The sequence below is a fragment of the Cololabis saira genome, chromosome 15, assembly GCF_033807715.1.
Source record: "Cololabis saira isolate AMF1-May2022 chromosome 15, fColSai1.1, whole genome shotgun sequence".
Lineage (NCBI taxonomy): Eukaryota > Metazoa > Chordata > Actinopteri > Beloniformes > Belonidae > Cololabis > Cololabis saira.
The window spans coordinates 15,050,098-15,066,953 of record NC_084601.1 but is presented as its reverse complement, the minus strand read 5'-3'; the positions used below and the strand labels follow the sequence as shown (position 1 = coordinate 15,066,953).

The following is a 16,856-nucleotide window of genomic DNA, read 5'->3' as shown; positions in this document are numbered from 1 at the left end:
AATGGCTAAAACTGATAAGGTGCTGAGACAAGATTGCGTTTGTTAAAATGGCTCTCACAAATCTGAGGCTACGAAGGGAAGACACGGACATTCTGGCAGCAGTCGGAGGAGTTTGGCTGCTCCAAACACCAGGAAAATCAAGGAGTCATCTTGTCTGCATCTGGACTTGGAAGCCACCGAGTCCTGTTTCTGAGAGGAGAACAAATAACTTCATAAACAAATAAACCATTTCTCTTTTTCAAATGCAAATCCATTACAACTGAAATCATTTCACAAATCTTGGTGACATAGGAACTAACACACAGAGGATCAATAGTACTTGTTTTGACAAGATGGTACACTGAAGGCAGGAATTGGACTAAGAAAGAACCAAAGTAAGAACAGAATCTATAAACATTTAATTCTGAGTATTATTCTGGTGAATAACAGCTAAACTATAACTGGGATGGATGTTACCAGTATTGCTTGTCGTATATATATATATATATATATATATATATATATATATATATATATATATATATATAAATAAATAAATAAATAAATAAAGTAATCGATAGTGTAAGAAAAAGAAAACATTTGTACCTTTCCTTTGTACCACAGCTGTGTATATGGACTAATACTTCAATTTTCTAAAATGTCAGAGTCTGTGGTATTGATTGAGGTCTGCAAAGTTTGCTATTTACCTACTAATGTCCTGTTATTTGACAGCCAAGATGAAAGTGTTAACATCATCTGTATATGTCAAGTATTCTTCAATGAATAGTGGGAATGCGCATGACCTCACAGATGCGACTTCACAGCGGGTTACGCCCACTGAGTGGCAGAAAGACTGAGTGGCAGCGTAAACTTTCAGTTGGAGCAACTGGAAAACATCTAAAATGGGAAAGAGCTGTTTTGCGATTGACTGTACTCATAGATTTAGCAAGAAATTAGAGTTTTCGTTTTACAGACTGCTGAAAAATAAGCTTAAGAAAGACAAATGGATCACTGCAATTCACAGAAACAACTGGATTCCAGGCACCAAAACGTGGATTTGTTCCCATTTTGTATCAGGTAATGTTGGATTTCTGGGTAGCTAACGTTAAACGGTCAAATCATAAAGTTCGGTGTCCTCATTACTTTAATTTCTACAACAAATCCTGCGTTGAAGTAGGACCAAGCGTCAAGACTTTTGTATGCCTTCAAGCTTTGCTTCGTGTATTTCCCCGGCGTAGAAATTAAGTACATATAAATATCAGGAAACTCGATTTGTGGACCAATATTAATGTCCATGGACCACTGGTTCTTCTGGTAACTGTACGGGTCACTGTCAAGTCCAACTGCCTTTATTTAAACTGATAATCAGCTGTTATCCCGTCTTCTCCAGTAGTTGCAGCTGTTTTTGCCACTCAGAGCGAGTAAGGGGGCTGGTGCAGTGGGGAAATGACGTCAAAGCATACCCTCTATTATCTAATAAGAGCTATTGAAATCAAGTAGTAGATCATCCATAATCTTTTGGCTGTGTTAAACATTGTAATACTATCACACGTTTCCTTTTTATTACATTATTCAGCTCCAGCTGGCCATCAAATTCCATGTTGGAGCCTGGATACAGCTGGAGTTTCCAGTGCTTGTTTCATCCCCGTTTACAGCAGTGTGCGTGCTCATATTGTCTTAGTTATTGTTCCAGGTGAGGCTGGCTCTTAATTTTGTTCAGGGAGGAATAGAAGACCAGTTTAGTAACAGATAACCCATGAAGAGGTAATCATTTGAAAGAGATGGTTAAAGCAGACGAGCTCTAAGATGTTATTTACCTGTTTGGAGACTCAGCAGCTGTGGACTACATGACAGTCAGCAACGTCTGAACTCCACAGTCCACGAAGTTCTGAAAGCAGCATGTAATGTCACTACCAGTATGGTGAAAACATTCCCAAAAGATACACATCAAACATCAACAGGTGCCTTAAACTAGTGCTGGGCGGTATACCGATTCATACCGAATACCGGTGTTTATTTTTCTTATGATATGAATTTTTCATATACCGTAATACCGGTGAGTATTTACAGTAGCATACACAACGTTGGGAACGCCACGCGGCGGAACGTAGCTCCGCTGGACATTGTTTGTGAGGGGTGTTAAGGACTCAGTAGACTGTTAAGCGATTTTTATGTTGTTGTTTGGAGCCGTTTGTGGCCGTTTATGTAAAATTGCCGAATACTTACCCCATTTCCGGTTACGTCACTTCCGGTTTAAACAGGAATTGGAGCGGACGTAACGGTTTTCAGTTAACGGTTAACAGTTTTCTGTGTTTTTCTTCCTTCTCTATCTTCTTCTATGCCTCACTAAGACGCAATGTCTGTAAGTACATGTGTTTAGAAGGTTTATATTAATATTTAGAGTGCATTATTTGCGAGTTACAGCCACGTTATATACGTTTATTTCGTAACTCATTTCGGGTTGTATTATGGCCTTCAACATTACAGCATTTTCATGCATGTACTTACCTCACTTATCCTGCTGCGTTCATTGACTGGGATAAAAGTGTTATTATTATTTAGTACATATTTTATATGTTCTTCCTGTTAAATGCAGTACAGGCAACTTAACTAATTTACTTACCTGTGTGTAATTAATTATTATATTTACCTGTAATTAATTATTATACTTACCTGTTGCCTACCTTTAGTACTTATATTTAATATACATATATTTTGCAATATTTTGTGTTGCAGTTTCACACTGTGGTTCAGTAAAGCTTCCAAAACAAGTCCCGGCTTCAACTGGATTTATTGGACTCTGTGTTTAACTGACTGGGTAACCTAACGCTGGTGAGACCAGAACAAGGGGACTGTTTAGCAGTAGTGATGCACCGATTGTTCGGTAACCGAAATTGTTCAGCCGAAAATGGCAAAAAAACACTTTCGATGTTCGGTGGAATAAGTGGGAAAAAACCGAACAATTAATAACGGCGTTGTAATATAAGGAAATAGACTCGCCGCTCCCGTACCGGTTGCGCACCACAAACATAAATCGTTGGCCAACCAGGCTGGAGGGGTATAAATGGACGTTATGCCCTGGATTTGTTAACAACATTCGGCTTTGGACTCTGTCAGCAAAGGATTATTTTATCATGACTGGAAAGGTAAGTGGCACTTCATTCATTTAATTAACCAAGGCGCTAAATAAAAAGGATAAATTAGACTGTGTCTATTGTTTTTAATAAAAATGTAAAGGCCCCACCTCATTCATTTCATACATCTATGTTAAATAGTCACGCAGGTGTCTTTTTATTTATTTTTTAGGTGAGTCATTCACAAAGACTAAATGACCCTCAGTTGAAGGCATGGATGGGGGTCAGAAAGGATGGTGGTTGTGCCTGGAAACCACTGCAACTGCACAACTGGGTTCAGTGAGAGCTTCTCCAATGTGTTGGCTGTTTTGGTTGCACGTTTTATGGATAAATCTGTTTATCTCGCCTTTCTGGATCTTTACGAATCAGAAACGCCCCTTCTTGCCCGCTTTAGCTTTACTGCTAAAATGGAGTTTATATTCTCAAGTGCTGCATGCTGGGAATTCTGACATCACGGTCTGGAGCATCATTTAATGCAGAATCACCTGACTGACAGGTCGCGTCCTCTGGTCTGCGGTCCAGGGAGGTGTGGTGTACTGTACGTGGGAGAAAGGAAGGGTGCTGTCACACAGATGCCAACAAAGAAACTCAAACTTGCATCTAAGGTGCCTTCCTAAACCAGACTTAAGCCTTTTATCTCATTTATAACTTATGAGTTTGTGCAGGGGTTGTATTTGAGGACGTTGCTAAGGATAAACTGTGGTCCACCTGGCACTCAACAGCGATGCTTAAAAGGATGCTGCATTAGCATCGAGTTGATGCACTTTCCCTGTTGTGTCGGATGTTGCTTCAAATTTTCCTTTGAGTGACCCAGTCTTAAGCCACTCCAATATTATTTTAAACAATACTTTAGTATTTAGTAGTAACTAAGTAGTAGCACCTGACTGCTACTTGCCCACTTAATTTGTATGTTATTAGTAATAGTGTACTTAATTATGTAAAAACTGAATAAAGTATATTCAGTTAAGACCAACTCCTACACTTTTGGGCCTTAAATTGTTTAGTTCCAACATTTAATTCCATATAATGTAGAAACTAAATTTCTCAGTGATGTACCTGACAAAAACTAAGAAGCATTTTGTGCTGCTGTTTTAAAGACTCCCATGAACTTGATATTTCTTAATAATGTCTGTTTTATGTAACAATCTTATAAGTGATGCTGGGGATCTTTCTTCCTCACATGACTGTACATGCTGCACCTGCGTGGCTGTGCCCAGGAAACTAAATGTGTGTTTGTGTACCTGGTAGGTGTAGGGATTCTGTGGGTAGCTCATCGGGGTCTGTGGAAACACGGCTCCTCCAAAGTTGTTGTAGGAATACGTCTGCAAACAGAACCAGTGAGGACAGAAGAAGTGACGCCAGTGTTCAAACGGATCATAAAACACACTGAAAGAAATTACAATAAGTTTCTGTTTCTGTCACTTAAGCTCCTTAAAAAAGCTGCACTCCAACAGGTAATACCTGATGTTTTTAAAAAGTACTGACTTGTCTTACTTTCCCCTCCAAATGTCTACCAAACTTGAAAAGTACGCTGAAGAATACACTTAACCCTGTAACCATTTTTGGTTACAAGAAATGTTTTTGTGACAGTTTTGTTAATACCACAAAGGCCACATAATATATTTACCTTCTCTGAAAACTTCATTTTTAATATAGTTTACATCCCAACCAGTGTAGAGTTGTGTACTGAACGTTGGTTCTTTTATGGCACCGACCGAATCCATCGGTACCAATGGGTATTGAAAGATGCCTGGTCAGAAGGGGTTTACGTGTGCGTTGTGTTGTTGAGGCCATTAAGTATGCATTAAGTACACCGGTTGATGCTACTAGTGTGCAATGCAGTATTTGCAAAAAGAGCATAATTGCTAAGGCCGGAAACACGACCAATTTAATAAAATATTTGTGCACGGGAACAATTTACGAGCTTGTTTGAACGCAAGAAGACCGAGTTCCATCCATCTTCCTGAGCATGCAGCTCCAGCCAACGTTACCAAGCCAAAGTGGCCTCTCTCAGAATCTCTGCCACCAGTTCATCCAGTACAGAGGATGGCACAGTGTCTGGGAGTTCAACTGGTATCTCTACGTTTAGCAACATTTAGCCAACTTGTTAGTTCGGTGTACTTAGGTTAACGTTGCTACAACTTAAAAAGGGCATTGCGGTGACTTGAAATGTGAACAATGTAATGTTAACTGAAGATTATATTGTTGTGGAAATTCAGTGTATTGCTATTTAGCTAAATAAAAAGCAATTTTTTTTAATAACAAACAGATGGTAGTTTGTTAAATTGTGGTCAACTATTGGGACGACTGATGAATTAAGGGAAAGATACGGCAGTACAGAGCTCTGCTATCTGCCTGAACCTCTGTCAGTCCAGTAACCTGGTGGTGGACTATGAGGGACACTCTGGCAATGTTATCACACTCGGCAACCAGGTATCTGTGTGTCCAAGTATCATCCACATCGTCATACATTCTATACTGCTGGGGACGCCATCAGCCAGGAACGGGTTTGTCTGTCACCAGAGAAAGCAGAAGTGTTGATTTTCCTAAAAAAAAAAAATCTATGGGATTTAAAGCTGCTTAGTATGCAGCGCTGCAGTGTTCACTAAACAATACTGATGTTACTTGTTTGCAAAAGTTCTTTTTCACTAAAAATATTTTTTTAATGTTTCAGTTTGATAATGTTCTTTTTCACTCAAATTTTTTTATTTGCTTGAAACTTCTCTGTCACATTTCCAACGCTGAAAAATAAATTTCAAAATTAGTATGGTAATGTGTTATGAAATGTTTTACTTAACAATTAATTTCATAAAATTGGTATATAAAAAATTACAGTTCAGGAACCGGTATCGAAGTGAAAGTACCGGTACCAATACCAAACATTTGGAAATGTAACCAGCCCTGTGAGAATTGAAGCTTAAAACCAGAGTAGACTTGACTCGTGTGCTTTCACAGCATGGAAAAACCATCCACAGGACTCCGATGTAAAAAGATGACACAAAAGTAGATTTATTCCTTAATTTCCAAAGTATCCAGTTACAGGAGTAATCCTAATCCAAAGTTTTCCAAAAAGTAAAAGCACTATGGTAAGAAAACTGTGTGGCTCTATCCTAACAAGCCTCAACTGCATCTTCTGCTCTGCTCTTAAAGCGACAGTTACATGAAAGTAACTCTCAGCATAGTTACAAAAACAAGCTTTCTTAACCTCTTAAATTACTTTTAATAACATTTTACCTATTTTAATTCGCTATTCATTCAATGAAATTAAGTATTTATTTCTTTTTTTAATTATCTGAACATAGACTAACGAAACCAACAAAAATCATCAGCTAAATCACACCTTGGCTCCCACAAGCCCTAAACCAGTGTGATATTCCTTACAGCTCTCTCATGTGTGAGATATACCTGATTATAGGGGCTGCCTCCACTGTAAATGGGTGTAGACTGCATCACTCCTCCTCCCATAGGTGAACAGCAAGTACAGTAATAGTACTGGGTGGGACTCATCCAAGGAGCCTGTCCTCCAACCAGACGCGACGGCATGGAGCCTGAATGGTGAAGAAGAAAAAAAAAAGTAAAAAAAAAAAAAAAAACGTAACCCTTTTTGTGCTATCACCTGGTAAAAGATAATTTAAGATTAAAAAAAAAGTAACATATTCAACGGGAATTGTGCTGTGATTAACACTTGTGATGGAAAACCATTCAGACTTGCAACATTGGGCAGAATGTATGTTAGAATTATGGACTTTTACACAAAGTGATGTCTTAAACACTGTTTGGGCTTTGAATAAGTTATTTTAGGCCGCGTTCAGACTGCAGGCAAATATCCGATTTTTAGCCCATCCAGATTGAAACTGGATGACTCTTTTGAAGTCTGAACAGTCCCAAACCGCATGATATCCGATTTTTGCAAACCAGATGGAAACCACCTCCGGGAGGTAGTTTCATTTCCGATCCATATGGTGAAAACTTGCAAGATGGCGCCGCCTATGGCCGCCACGGTTTTTCGCTCTCTGTTTTTCTTCTGCTTTTTGTTTATTTTTCCTGTTTTCTGCTGCCCCTCACGGGTCACCTTCAGCAGAAAAGAGCTATTTAATATTAGGAAGTCCTCTCCCGGCACATCTTGCCCAATTTTCTCTGATCCGGACAGCTTTAAGGAGATTCTGATCGGAGCAGCAGCCGCTGTTTACCGGCTCTACAGGAGACGCAAGCGGGGGAAGCGCGCCGGAGCCCTCGTGCGTCTGAGAGAGAGAGGATTCCGAACCGCGCTCCCCTCCATTCACCTGGGAAACGTCCGATCCCTTACTAACAAAATAGATGAGCTTCTTATGCTCATCACAAGGAACCGGGATTTTAGCAGATCTGCCGCCTTTTGCTTCACGGAAACCTGGCTCAGTGATCTCGTCCCGGACAGCGCAGTACGGCTGCCGGGATTCCAGCTCATCCGAGCGGATCGCTGCAAGGAATCATCAGGGAAACGAAAAGGCGGCGGGGTCTGCCTCTATATAAACGAAGGCTGGTGCACAGATGCCACAGTGCTAAAAGTTTCTTGCAGTCCTCACTTAGAGACACTTTTTGTGAACTGCAAACCATTTTATTCACCGCGGGAGTTTTCATCCTTTGTTCTGGTCGGCGTCTACATTCCACCCGACGCGTGTGTGGCTGAAGCCACTCAGTGTCTCGCCGATCAGATAACAGACCTGGAGAAAAAACTCCCGAACTCATTTTTTATTGTTTTGGGGGACTTTAACAAAGCAAACCTCACTCACGAACTCCCGAAATTCAGACAACACGTCACGTGTCCCACCAGGGACACGCGGACTCTGGACCATTGTTACACCGTCATAAAAAATGCATACCGCTCTGTTCCCCGCGCAGCTCTTGGTCACTCTGACCATTGTCTGCTCCATCTCATCCCTACCTACAGGCAGAAATTAAAGACCTCGAAGCCTGTAGTTAATACTGTTAAAAAGTGGACTGAGGAGTCAAAGCTGGAGCTTCAGGACTGTTTTCAGATCACCGACTGGAGTGTCTTTGAAGCTGCGGCCTCAGATCTCCATGAACTGACTGACACTGTTACATCCTATATCAGTTTCTGCGAGGACATGTGTGTGCAGACCAAGACGTTCTGCACATACAATAACAATAAATCCTGGTTCACTCCGACCCTCAGAAAACTACGCAGAGACAAGGAGAAGGCCTACAGGAGCGGCGACCGAGCCCTGTTCAGGCAGGCCAAAAACACACTGACAAGAGAAATCAGGAAGGCGAAGCGATCCTACGGCGAACGGCTGCAGAATCGCCTCTCTGCCAACCCTGACCCCTCGTCTGTGTGGAGAGGCCTGCAGAACATCACAGGGTTCAAAAGACCAGCTCCACGCCCTGCAGGCAACCACAAACTCGCCAACCAGCTTAACAGCTTTTACTGCCGGTTCGACTCATCATCATCACCATCACCATCATCTTCATCATCATCATCACCTTCATCATCATCACCATCATCATCACCTTCATCATCATCACCTTCATCATCATCATCATCATCACCACCTCCCCCCCCCTCACCCTCCCCCCCTGCGGCTACACCTCCACCATCCCCCCCCTCCCCCCCCACTGCCCACCTTTTCACACCTCACCTCAGCCAACCCCCCCCACCTCTGTCTACCCCCCTCCCCCCACCCAAGACCCTGCCTGCACTGAAGATCTCTGTGGAAGACGTGTGCCGGCTGTTCAAAAGGCAGAAGATCAGGAAGGCTCCAGGCCCGGACGGCGTGTCCCCTTCCTGCCTGAGAGTCTGCGCCGAGCAGCTGGCCCCCACCTTCACACGGATCTTTAACCGGTCCCTGGAGCTGTGTGAGGTGCCCTCATGCTTCAAACGCTCCACCATGATCCCAGTCCCCAAGAAACCCACCATCACAGGTCTAAATGACTACAGACCCGTCGCCCTGACGTCTGTGGTCATGAAGACCTTTGAGCGACTGGTGTTGAGCCACCTGAAGGACACCACAGGCTCCCTGCTCGACCCCCTGCAGTTTGCCTACCGGGCAAACAGGTCGGTGGATGACGCAGTCAACATAGGACTGCATTACATCCTGCGTCATCTCGACACCTCAGGGACTTATGCAAGGATCCTGTTTGTGGACTTCAGCTCTGCGTTCAACACGATCGCACCCGCAATCCTCCACCAGAAGCTCACCCAGCTCACCGTGCCTGCCCCCACCTGTCAGTGGATCACCAGCTTCCTGAGTGACAGGAGGCAGCAGGTGAGGCTGGGGAGCATCACATCCAGCACCCGCACCATCAGCACTGGCGCCCCCAGGGGTGCGTCCTCTCGCCACTGCTCTTCTCCCTCTACACTAACGACTGCACCTCAGGGGACTCTTCTGTGAAGCTCCTGAAGTACGCGGACGACACCACCGTCATCGGCCTGATCCGGGAAGGTGACGAGTCCGCGTACAGACGGGAGGTGGATCAGCTGGTCCACTGGTGCGGTCAGAACCACCTGGAGCTGAACCCGCTCAAGACTGTGGAGTTGACAGTGGACTTCAGGAAAAACCCACTGCCACTCCTCCCCCTCACCATCCTCAACAGCACCGTCTCCTCCACAGACTCCTTCAAGTTCCTGGGGTCCACCATCTCCCGGGACCTGAAGTGGTCCACCCACATCAACTCCATCAGGAAGAAGGCGCAGCAGAGGTTGTACTTCCTGCGGCAGCTCAGGAAGTTCAACCTGCCACAGCAGCTGCTGATCACATTTTACACTGCCATCATCCAGTCTGTTCTCTGCTCCTCCATCACTGTCTGGTTTGCATCAGCCACCAAACTAGACAGGCACAGACTGCAACGGACCATCAGGACTGCAGAGAGGATAGTTGGGACTAACCTCCCATCTATCGACGACCTGTACCGGTCCAGGACCAGGAAACGGGCAGGTCGAATCTCTTCTGACCCCTCACACCCGGGACACAGCCTGTTCCAACTCCTCCCCTCTGGACGGCGCTACAGAGCACTGTACGCCAAAACCTCCAGACACAAAGACAGTTTCTTCCCGCAAGCGGTTGCTCTGATGAACTCCCACAAATAATAAGTCTCAGAGTAACCAAACACGTGCAATAAAAATCATCCAGCACCCTCTTTAATAATCATGTCTGCCTCACTCTGCTGCACCTCTCACTTTTGTACTTCCTTTTGTATAATTTTTTGTATTTTTTGTATAATTTGTCTGTTAAAATTGTATATAGGTTATACTTATACTTATTCTTATTTTTATTCAGAACTATCCTTCTTTTATCACTACCTCAAACTGCTGCACCTTAAAATGTTAAAATGTTTATACTGTAGATAGTAATACCACATTTGTTTATTGTTTATTTGTTTATTGTTTATTTTTTTTACTACCAAAGAGCGAAATAACCGAATCAAATTCCTTGTTGGACAATGTTCGAACCTGGCCAATAAAGCTGATTCTGATTCTGATTCTGATATCTCATTTGGGCAGATGCGTGTCAGTCTGAACAGCTCCAAACACTCAGATCGGATATGACTGTCCCAGACGCTCCAAACCACCCGCCCATTTCCAGTTGTGGAGCTACTCATCCTTTCACAGAGAGCATGTACAATCTCTGATGTCACGTCAAAAACTATTATTTGTAGTTTGAGTGTTGCAAATTCACATTACAACATGTTTTAATAGCAGAAAAAAAGACTGCATTTCCACGTACGGTGCGTGTCGCCGCGTACCCTACGCCGTAGGCTCTGCGTCGGCAGGGCTCCAGAGTGCGCCCAGGCCCGGTTCTACGAGGGTGCATCAGCATTGCACCCTCAGTTTATGTGTTTGCTCAGTTGAAAAGACGAAAAGAAAACTGACAAATGCGCGCGCGTTAAGCCTCATTTATGGTTCCGCGTTAAATCCACGGCACAGCCTACGGCGGCGACGCGCACCGTACCCGCGTATCCTACGCCGTAAGATCTGCGTTGGTGCAACGCGGTACCATAAATCAGCCAGTGTCCGTCACTCATCTGCTTCCTACAGCAGCAAGACGCTGCTCTCTGCTGCTCCGTTAACACAAAGTAACATGGATATTCAGAAGTGGTTCAAGCACAACGATGCCAGCAAGTTTACAGGACTGTCTCAGAAAATTAGAATATTGTGATAAAGTTCTTTATTTTCTGTAATGCAATTAAAAAAACAAAAATGTCATACATTCTGGATTCATTACAAATCAACTGAAATATTGCAAGCTTTTTATTATTTTAATATTGCTGATTATGGTTTACAGTTTAAGATTAAGATTCACAGAATATTCTAATTTTTTTAGATAGGATATTTGAGTTTTCTTAAGATGTAAGCCATGATCAGCAATATCAAAATAATAAAAGGCTTGCAATATTTCAGTTGATTTGTAATGAGTCCAGAATGTATGACATTTTTGCATTACAGAAAATAAAGGACTTTATCACAATATTCAAATTTTCTGCTTATTTTTGCTTAATCTGCAATTTGCTTATTGGCCATATTGAGGTTGAACACGCTCATGCAGAAGGTGTGTCTCATTTTTGTAGGTAAATGATCAGGTATCTTATAAAAATACACAGAGGTAACACTTTACCATAAAGTCACCTCAATTAGCCTAACATTAGTTAGTACATTAACATTACTAAGCATTTATATAAATTATATTATCCAACTTTTAATTTATCAACTAACTCTGAGTAGTAAACATTAATTAGCCTAACTGTAGGCTATATGTGTTTCCTATACATAATGATTGTTCATCTGTAAACAGGTAATTAATGCTTAATAATTTAACTAATGTTAGCAATGAAAAATATGGTGCTACCTAATTTGTTTTGGTGCTACTAAATGAAAAGCTAGGTGGCACCAGTGCTACCTGTGAAAAAGTTGGTCTGGAGCCCTGTGCGTCGGTGTAACGCGGAACCATAAATCAGCCTTCAGTCGCGCTGTGAGCCTGAACCTGCAGCCCGTCAGCCCCTCTCCTCCTAGGAGGAGAGGTTATGGAGCGGGGCTGCCAGTTATTCATTGCTGGTTCGTTTTGTTAACTCTGAGCTTTGTTGGTTGGTTTGTTAGTTTGCTGGTGGTTTTGTTCTGAACACTTTTCTCTGTTTCTCATTTTTCTGGGACACCGGGTCTCTCCGCTGAGACACAACTTTTGCGGTATGCGTTCATTGTTATGTCTAAAAATGATGCGCAGTGCCGACCCAATCAGAAACGGTACAGATATTTTGGGATTTTTTATATATATAAAAATACATGACTTCACACAATACACGCGCTGGCTGACGCCTTCGCTCCGACGTCGTTGCTACGGCAACCCGTCAGATCAGTCACTGATGTGGCCCAGTCTGAACAGAGCCAGATCCGATATGGACACTTGCTAAAAACAGTGTGGACAGTCAGCCCTGAAAATCGGATATGAGAAGGAATCAGATATATATCAGATTTGCCTGCAGTCTGAACGCGGCCTTAGATGCATGGAGATTGTTCTGAATAAAACAAATGATGCCCTGAGATACTTTTGTTTTGGTTTATGTATGAAATTTAGTTTATGTTTTCACAAGTAAATAGTTGTAAGATGGGTAAAAATGTATTATTTGTTGGCATTTAACAGAAAGATGCATCAAAAAGAGAAAAAATAAATCTAAACAAAATTATCGTTAATCGAAAAAAATAATCGATAGATTAATCGAAAAGAAAATGATACATAGTTGTTCCTGTTAGTGGTTCAATTCAGCCACACACATATGTACATGCCTGTCTACCTCTCACCCCTTATCCAAATGCTGGTTCAATGCTACAATTTTTTTTCTTTTCTCCCCAAAAAAGACAACTAACCTCAGTAACATCAGTGCAATAGCCCTCAATTTAAAAGTTGATAGAGAGAGGGGGGGGGGGTATAGATCACAAGTGTGCATGCATTCTAATGGGAATTGTGAACGAACCAAAACACACAGTATAACAGGTTAAGTGATAGCATTTTCATTGAAGGGATAAAAAATACATACGAGACATCCTGTCTTTCATGATAGCAGGGCCCAACTTGAGTTTCTGTCCCTTAAAAATGATCCGCTGCTGTAGGGGGAAAATAATTAAATTAAAATAAAGTATTAGTTTAAGTTGTTGACGTAGGACCAAACTAACTACACAAACATTCACTCACCTCAATGATTGACTGAATGTCGATATCTTCATTGAAGTACACAAACCCATAACTGAAAACACATAAAAACTCAGAATGCAGAAACATGTTGATTCAATTCCTTTAACAGCCAATGGAAATTAAGCGTTTTGGCTACAATTAGGTGCATTTACATTTTAAATCAAATCAACACAAGTACAAAATGCTTGAAAAAACATCTGGAGCAGTCAATAAGCTACAGCCAATGTATCAGGTGAAGGTATCAGGTAAAGTTACTGTAAGAAAGATAATCCCAAAAGGGGAAGACATCCAAAAGGGCACAATATTTTATTTACTATTGATCACAATACAGCAGGCATCTAGTTTTACCACTATAAAATATTTTTTACTCACCAACACATAATTTACCATGTACTAATCCATTCCTTTACAGGAGTTCCTTGTCTTTTCTATTTTTGTCTATGTTTTGAACAAATTACAGCACAAACAGTGCAATGTTTGGTTCTTCCCTTGGACGATTCTTCAATAATTAGAGGCTCCGATTGACCGGCCAGTGACCAGAATTTGCCGGAATTTCAGCCTGACCAATCACATTCTGGTCCGATTTGTGGATGAGCCATGCAATGTACGCAGCATTATTAAACGTGAAATTGCTGAGTATACACTAGCAGGACCAACATGATAACGTGGACATTTCTTAGTAACCATAGACTTAAATATTGTTTAATGCTAAAGGTTTTCTGATGAGCAGTTTTCACCTATCTTTTTTTTCTTTTAATGCAGGATGCCATGTTGTAAATAGGCAAACGGGCACATGAAGCCGACTAACACGCCCACTTTATGTCAACCAATGTTAGGCGTGGACACCAGCTCCATTAGCCCATCCACGATGGAGGAGCTGCTGGCGAATACTTAAGTTTCACATATCGTTTTGGAGGTGAAATCAGAGATGGCTGCTGCTTTTAAGCGATGCTGGGTGTCTGGTGAGTACAAACTGCCGATTCCTTGGCTATGTTTCTTAGCATGACGATGACTGATGAGGAAGTGATGATGGTTAGCCATTGGTTAAACATGGGGCAAAACCTTTGCCCCATAATATAAATAAATGTATTACGGTACTTTAAATTAATTCAACGGAAGTGTCACTGGAGCCTTATTGGATGTGAAATCTAGTAATGGAGACCAAAACTGTTTTTGAATCAGTATATGTATATTTGAATATGTTTATTTTTGAAAGTTGCACATTTTAATATGAAATGAAATAGAGAAATAAATAAATCAATAGAGATTAATTGATGTAAACAAAAACATTTTATAAATTCACCTGATGTGGTACAAAATGCTAATATGCAGTAGTCAACATTTAAAGTGGATTAAAAACATGCATGCTATGACATTTTTTTTTAACAATATATTTTCTTGTCTTTGGAAAACTTTGATTAAATATTTGTATCCACTTCAGTTGTTGATGACCGTTTATCGCTAAAGCCACACGACTTGCACGACTTTAGAGAAGCTACAGTTCACTCTGGCCACAGCTATTGATCGCAAGCAAGCTATAAAGTCAACTTAACATCCTAAAGAGCCTATCTTAAAAAAGGTTTCACATAGCAGCACATAAATATATAAGTATTTATTACAATTGTCACAATGGCAAATAATAATAAAAAAAGCTAAATAATAAAAACCATGATGCAAAAAAAAAAGAAATGGAGGTTTTGTGTATTAAAAATATTGGATAATTAAAAGTTCTTTATAAAAATCATAACCGGTACAAGTCACACTCACTTAAAAAAAAAAAATCTGATTTGGCCAAGAAAATTTCAATCAATGCATCTGTAAATATTTAACAATTTTTTGTGCTTGCCACTTTTCCCATATAAGTATTGTTGATCAAATGTGGTTTAAGAGCCAGCAGGAAGATCGAATCGCCGCCAGATCTTGTCCTGTCTTTGACCATTTTTAAGTAAGGATAATAGTGGTGGGGGAAAGAAATCGATATTGCAATATATTGTTGCGCTCTCCGTCACAATAAATAATCGATAAACTGATGGCAAATATCAATATTTTATTACATCACACATAATGGATTTACGCAGTTGTCACCCCACTATTGTTCATGCACTTCAATTTGTCCAGCTGTACAGTGTTTACATTTACATGCCTAGGAGGCAGTTAGGCTCTATACAAATGCACTTTCTTTGTACATTGTATGATGTTTTGGCATTGAATTTCCTTTTTATGGGTATTTTTTGATGAAATTTCTTACAATATATTGAATATCGTAGATTTCGTGTATCGTGATATTATCGTGGGCCACATATCACCACAGTATTGAACCGTGAGTTACACGTATCGTCCCACCCCTAAAGGATACGATCTTGAGATTTAACATCTCTTTTTCAAAAGAGGCCCATGAAGACCAGAGTTTCTGTGCAACTCACCCTTTGCAGATCCCTCCACGGTATGTGATAATTTTTACTTCTTTTACTACACCAAATCTTGCAAAGATGTCCCGTATTACACTTTCATCTGCCTGATGGTTAAAAGAAATGATTTTAGATGTTAAGAATGTACACTGTCTCCAAATATTTGGTTCTGAAGAAGAAATGCAATACAATTGGTGAAAATGTACTTTTAGCTCCAATAATAAATTTCCATTTAAGAAGCCATGTTTCCTTTAATTAAACTGGGTAAAGTACCAAATATATCTCTATGTGGAAACCACCACGTGACTTGGTCAAGTGGTGACGTCATCAAATACAACACCAAAAATTACATAAACTCTGCTGCACATGCGTCAAAATAAAAACATTTGTTTTCGTAAAAAGGTGCGTTGTTGGGAAATCCCTTTTATTTTGCATTGATTTCCAGTTTTGACGTAAACAGAGACAAATGTACCTTCTTGTCGATCCCACCAACAAAGACTGCGTTTGGACTCAGTTTTCCTTCAGGCAGAATGTATCCGTTTGATAACTTCATGGAAGGAACAGTTTGGTGGATGTGTCTGGGCTTGATGATATCCTATAAGATATACAATTACATGAATACATACATACATTAATTCATTCAAAATTCGAGTTGCATTATGGGTAAAAGAGCAAAAACGTGTTTTTTTTCCAATCGTTAACTGAAGCAAGCTAGCCGTTTCTACCACAATGAGCCGCGTGTCGAGCAAATTCCGCAGTTTGTTTGAAATTTTGTAGTAAAACCACCTCTAGAAATACATACAATCATATAATAGTATACCTTACATATAAGCTCTGATTATAAGCCCAAACTAAAGCTAAACTTAACCTTCAACATGTGCCCAACCTAAAAAAAAAAGGTTGGGTGCTACAAACGTTTCAATTAACAACGATTATAACGCTATTTTGTCGGTACCTCCTTTGCAGGTTAATTCAACACGTGTTTTTGAGACCAAACTACTGTTTACCACAACGAGGTTAAAGCGCCATTCCCCTCCAGTCCTGCCGCATCTCTAACTTCGCACCAGTTCGCCTCCTAGTCCAACTAAGTCACCTCGTGCCCCATAAACAACGGCCGTATGGCTAAGTTCAGTTTTTTAAACACCACAGTGACACAG

General features: G+C 41.0%; 1 protein-coding gene across 1 annotated transcript; it reads right to left on the bottom strand.

The window, feature by feature from the left end:
* Positions 1-1,822: 1,822 nt before the first annotated feature.
* Positions 1,823-16,315, bottom strand: LOC133461129 (deleted in azoospermia-like). Its single transcript, XM_061741909.1, is given in 8 exon segments — positions 1,823-1,867; positions 3,599-3,649; positions 4,355-4,435; positions 6,519-6,661; positions 13,137-13,203; positions 13,292-13,343; positions 15,715-15,806; positions 16,172-16,315. Coding segments are annotated over 8 exon segments (675 nt in total).
* Between the last annotated feature and the right edge of the window lie 541 nt (positions 16,316-16,856).